Here is a 5,000-nt window from a genome sequence, read left to right on the forward strand (position 1 = left end):
GACAATGACTGAGGCCCAATGTAGGGTACCATCCCTACCTTGACCTCATTGTTTTCCTTAAACAATGTTTCTATTGCTTCCCAAGCCACAGATACACTCCATTTCATCCAGTCACCCTTAACCCTTTCCTCTTTTACTAATTTCCGATTTACTTCATTTGCACCTCCACTTTACTCTTTTTACTGCCATACAGTCGTATTATGCTCAATAACCTTTGACATCTAACACAGTTTATTCTAATTGTTAACTAATTTTTACCCTTTTTGCCACAATACTTTACAAAATGATGGCTAGCACATTTATTTGTTTCAACCATGAATCATTAGTATGGAGATAGTTTATTTATTTCATTGTATGATATTGATGACATGATATTGTAAAATCTCATTACATCCATGATTATTATGTCATAATGTCTAACTCATTACTAGAGATTGTATGTTTTTTTTCAGTAAATAGAAGGATATTGGTAGAAAAAGTATTTAAAAAATTCCCTGTTTTTCAGATTCCAATGCAAATCACCCAGATATTACAGCACAGGAAAGAAAAGCAACATGTTTAATGACAGTCAGACTTGTTCAGGTCAGTTTATATAAAAAATTACTTTTTGATTGTTAATGTATATATAAGTAGATGACTAGATAGTTATATCTATATGATTGTTTTGTCTATATATGGCTATATATATGTAGCTTTGCCTGATTGACCTGGCTTCTGCAGATGTTTATGGTTATTTATCTTTTTATTCTAGGGAGGAGACATGTCATTATCAGAGCTGCTACAGGTTCTAGACTCAGCCCCTCTTTTATCTTACCACATCAATACATTCATGACTGCCTTGCATCAGGTAACTTTTTATGTGATCTTTTTGAATGTAGAAGATCCAAGTAAATTGTTATACGTGGTTGCAAATCCACTACAGTTGATTTAAGAAAACATTTTGTTATATCTTATTAAGAAATGCCTGTTTAAAGAGCTTTTGTTTCCTTGATATTTTATTTATATATTTTCAAATTTCACAGATGTATTGTAGTAGAATCGACAGCCTTCTAGACTTGTTTGATTCTGTGGAAAAATTTGCTATCCAGGACCAGAGTCGTATGGAGACATTCCCCTGTCTGTGGACTAGTGTTGTTGGTATGTTATGTAACTATGATCTTTCCCTCTATTTATTTTAGATTGTTAATAGTGGTTCTTATTTTATTTTCCTTTTTTATATTATCAGTACAATATTATAGGTCATCTGAAACTACTATTACCCATAAGAAGATTAGATGTAGATAGGAAAGAAAAGGTTGTGAAACCAAAACTGCTCATAGTTGGATTTGTAATATGTCCATACCCAATTTTCCACATTGTTGCTTTATTTTCTCTCTCTCCCTTCTTTTATCTTTCTTTCTTTCTGTTTTTTTTATTGCAAGTGGGAAGACTTACCCTGGCTTGACTTGACCCTCCCAATACATTGCTCGTTGTTGTCGTGGGAGGGGCCTTAGGAGACAGAGACTGGAGCCTAATTTAGGGATTGCCCCTACATTGGACTTCAGCCTTCACCTCAACTAATTTTGCTTGATTTCTTCTTCTCCTCCTTTCCTCTTCTGTATCTTCGTCATCATCTTCTTCTGTCCCATTCCTAAGGTGTGAGAGCTGTGCTGAATGGATGAAAGACTGCCTTTATTTCAGTCATGAACAGCCTCCGGAAGCCATGGGAATGGTATTCCCTTGATTAATTGCCTAGCCCTAACCCCATATGGGGACCCTGAGGGGTAGACCATTTCTTTTCCCCATTTTGTTCAAGCTCATCATGGCCAATAATGAAGATTCTTTACCCTTAAAAGGGGCAGTAAGGCTTACCCCTTCATCAGCTAGCCTATCAGAATTTGATTTTAATGGTTTTCCGACCCTTGCCCCTCCTTTACCACGGCTCTAACCACTGATACTGATACCCCCTCCTCAACATTTACTGACAACTCTATTCATTCTGAACCATCCACCCAGGTTATTACTCAACCTCAAGAATGCACCTCTTCCTCTCTCCCAACATTCTCTTTTCCATCTCCTACTGCAGCCTTCTTCAGTGGCTACCCCCTCTTCCCTTATTACTTATTACTAATTATTCTTCATCCTTATTGTTTTCCCCCCCACAGAACTACTCCACTCAACACCACCCCTTCTTCCTCCCACCCTCGTCCTTCTACTGCCTCTACCTCTGCAAACCTTTTGAGTACTCTCTTTGGCCCAGCCAAGTGGGATCGATTCTTTGTGATTCCTCCTACAGCCCCCTAATCTGAGAATACCCTTTTCTCTCAACAGTGCCTCCAAAAACAAGTAGGCAAAGTTACCTATTGCAGTCGCTCTCATCGTTCATGGCTAGTCACAGATACATCAGAATCCCAGGCTCATGCACTATGTACCCTAACTGACTTTACTGGCAAACCCATTCCTGCCAAACCTCACCTCTCTCTTAACCTGTTGGATCTGGCTGCGTCATGGAAATAACAGTGCTGAAAATACAGGCGGTGGGTTGCATAAGTAGCCAACATCCCTGGTATGCAGTGCGTAGGCTGGGCACATGTGAACACCCATGAGCGGTGATAAGACTCTGTGCCTCCCCTTTATTTTGTGTAAACTTTTTAGCCATTTTTTCCTTTTCGTGTTCATATTTGTCTTTTGACTTGCTTTATCTAGATGGTAATATCTTATTTTCCTTGCACAGACTCCATATTATCTCTGTTTAGTAAATAACTCAATGCAAGAAAAAAAGTATGGAACATTTGGTTATTTGCGTCATATAATTTTCAATTTTCTGTAATACAACCAGCACTGCCTGTCACAGCAGCTAGGAATGCAGTCCTCCCTAGAGCCAGCACTCTTCCAGTCATGGGTTAAGGGGGCCGTTGCACCTGAGAACGAAGTCTGTTAATTATGATCGGATTTTTGCGATTTTTTAATGTTATATATACATATACTATGATTTACCTCACCAAGTTTCATATCATTTGGATAATAAAAATGAAGTTATTAAAAAAAAAACAGTCTTTGGAATATATAAAAATTATAAATCTCACTTATCCATTGACCGAACTTGTTAAAAAAAATTACCACATACACTCTATAGCAATACCTATAATAGAGACAATTTGATTTTGAAATTTCCTCTTAGTTTAGTATAAAAAAAAAAAAAGATATTGAATTGTTCATTGACATCAATATAAAATATGATAAATAGACTTTAATCTCCTGAAATTAAGAACAAATTGTCAAGAAAATCGCAAATTTATTCAGCTTTGAAATGATCCAAACCCCATTAAAATCGCCCAAGTAGTTATGGAGAAACAACAAAGAATGACAACAAAGGTATAGTTTTGAGATATTGAGCTTATGACGTGACTGTAACGTCATCCGGATCGTAGAGATTCATACTTGTACTAGAACTGTTCTATCCCTCTGGCTGATTGTTCCATATATGAGAAGAACTGATCAGATTGTGAAAATTACCTACTTACCTGCCTTGCTGATTATGATGCAGAAGCAGTACAAGGCTACACTGTTCCTTTCAGAGGGCAGTGTAAGTCCCATGTCAATATTGCCAATATTAGCTTCCATAAACATGACCTCCCCCTTGAAGTTTATATAGGTGGATTATCCTACCATGTCTGACCATATCGACCCCTTCCCTGTCAATGTCAGTAATGATAGTGTTTTGGCTACCCAGCTAAACACTGTTGCTTCACAGCCTGCTGCCCTCTGTGTACCCAACCTGGTCATGACCTTTCAGATTGCCCTGCTCAGTCACGTACATGTGTCAGTTGTGGTGACTCCTGTAACATATTTTATAGAATCTGCCCAGCCTGTAAGCTCAAATGTGAGGTAGCAGTTCTCAGATTCAAATTAGGCCTCACTCTGCATGAGGATATACAGGAAACATGACGAGGTTTTTCTTTCTCTACTGATTCCAAAACAGTCCTTTTCTCAGTACCCCCCTCCATCTCCACAAAATGTTTCTGCATCTCCCACAGTATTGCTTTCTTCTACCCTGAGCCATCCTACCTCTACTCTCCCTATCCCCCAGTCAAATCCCATTTCCTTTCTAAATCCAGATACTCCAGTCTCTACCACTTCTTCGATATCTACCCTTCCTCTCCCTCACTCTACGTATCGCAGCATCTTTGCCTTCCACACCCTCTCCTACGCCCTCCTTTTCCTCCGCTCCTTGAACATCTATCCCCTCTTCTCCTCCTCACAAGAGATCCTTTGTTTCTTTGTTCCCCCTCTTGAAACTCTTGAAGACATCCAAAAATTCCTAGACATGACCCAAGAAAATGTTCTACATTCAAAGTATTTGCTGATATCCATCCTCCTCCTCCAATTTACATCGTTTTCACCCCCTCTTTACCCTTTATCATGTTATCCTATAACACTATAACTTTGACATTTAACACTTTATATACTAATCGTTAACTCATTTACCCTTTTCACCACAATACTTTACCATAGTGCTGTATGACCTCAGATGTCAAGCACATTTATTTGTTTCAGTTATTGACCATTAACTATTGACTTGACTTGAAATATTAAAGTGATATTTTCAACCTGAGCAATAGATTTTTTGCCATTCAGAATTAGGTTACTGATAAAGAAAACTTATAGCTGACATCTCTGGATGTCCACAGGCTCCCCAAACTCCCTAGAAGTAGAGTAATTAAGCAGAACATGAGTCCCATATCCCACAGATTATGCTAAGAGTTCAGTAATATACTATATTGTATCATGTAAGATATGATATCATATGGCTTGAAAGTAAGGAAATGAAGCTTAACTGTAACAGGAAAGGGAAAAATGGATTAGATCTTAAAGATTGAAAATAACCTGAGGGATGTTTATGTCAAATGATTAGGATAAGATATAATTGTAGAACGTATCTCTGGTGGAGGCAGAGAACATCATATAGCCATTTTCAGCTTTAAAAACAGTGAAGTATGGAGAATAAAAACTGAATAAAA

The 5,000-nt window shown here is 37.9% G+C and overlaps 1 protein-coding gene across 4 annotated transcripts in view; it reads left to right on the forward strand.

Moving 5' to 3' along the window:
• Positions 1–5,000, forward strand: part of ida (anaphase promoting complex subunit 5 ida) — a 46,728-nt gene that overhangs the window by 27,710 nt on the left and 14,018 nt on the right. For all 4 annotated transcript variants that reach the window (XM_070137721.1, XM_070137724.1, XM_070137722.1 and 1 more), the window contains 3 exons: positions 506–582; positions 752–847; positions 1,023–1,137. In XM_070137721.1, coding sequence (XP_069993822.1) covers positions 506–582; positions 752–847; positions 1,023–1,137 — 288 coding nt within the window. The remainder of the gene's footprint in view (positions 1–505; positions 583–751; positions 848–1,022; positions 1,138–5,000) is intronic.

This window comes from Penaeus vannamei, chromosome 23, assembly GCF_042767895.1.
Source record: "Penaeus vannamei isolate JL-2024 chromosome 23, ASM4276789v1, whole genome shotgun sequence".
In the NCBI taxonomy this organism is placed as follows: Eukaryota; Metazoa; Arthropoda; class Malacostraca; order Decapoda; family Penaeidae; genus Penaeus; species Penaeus vannamei.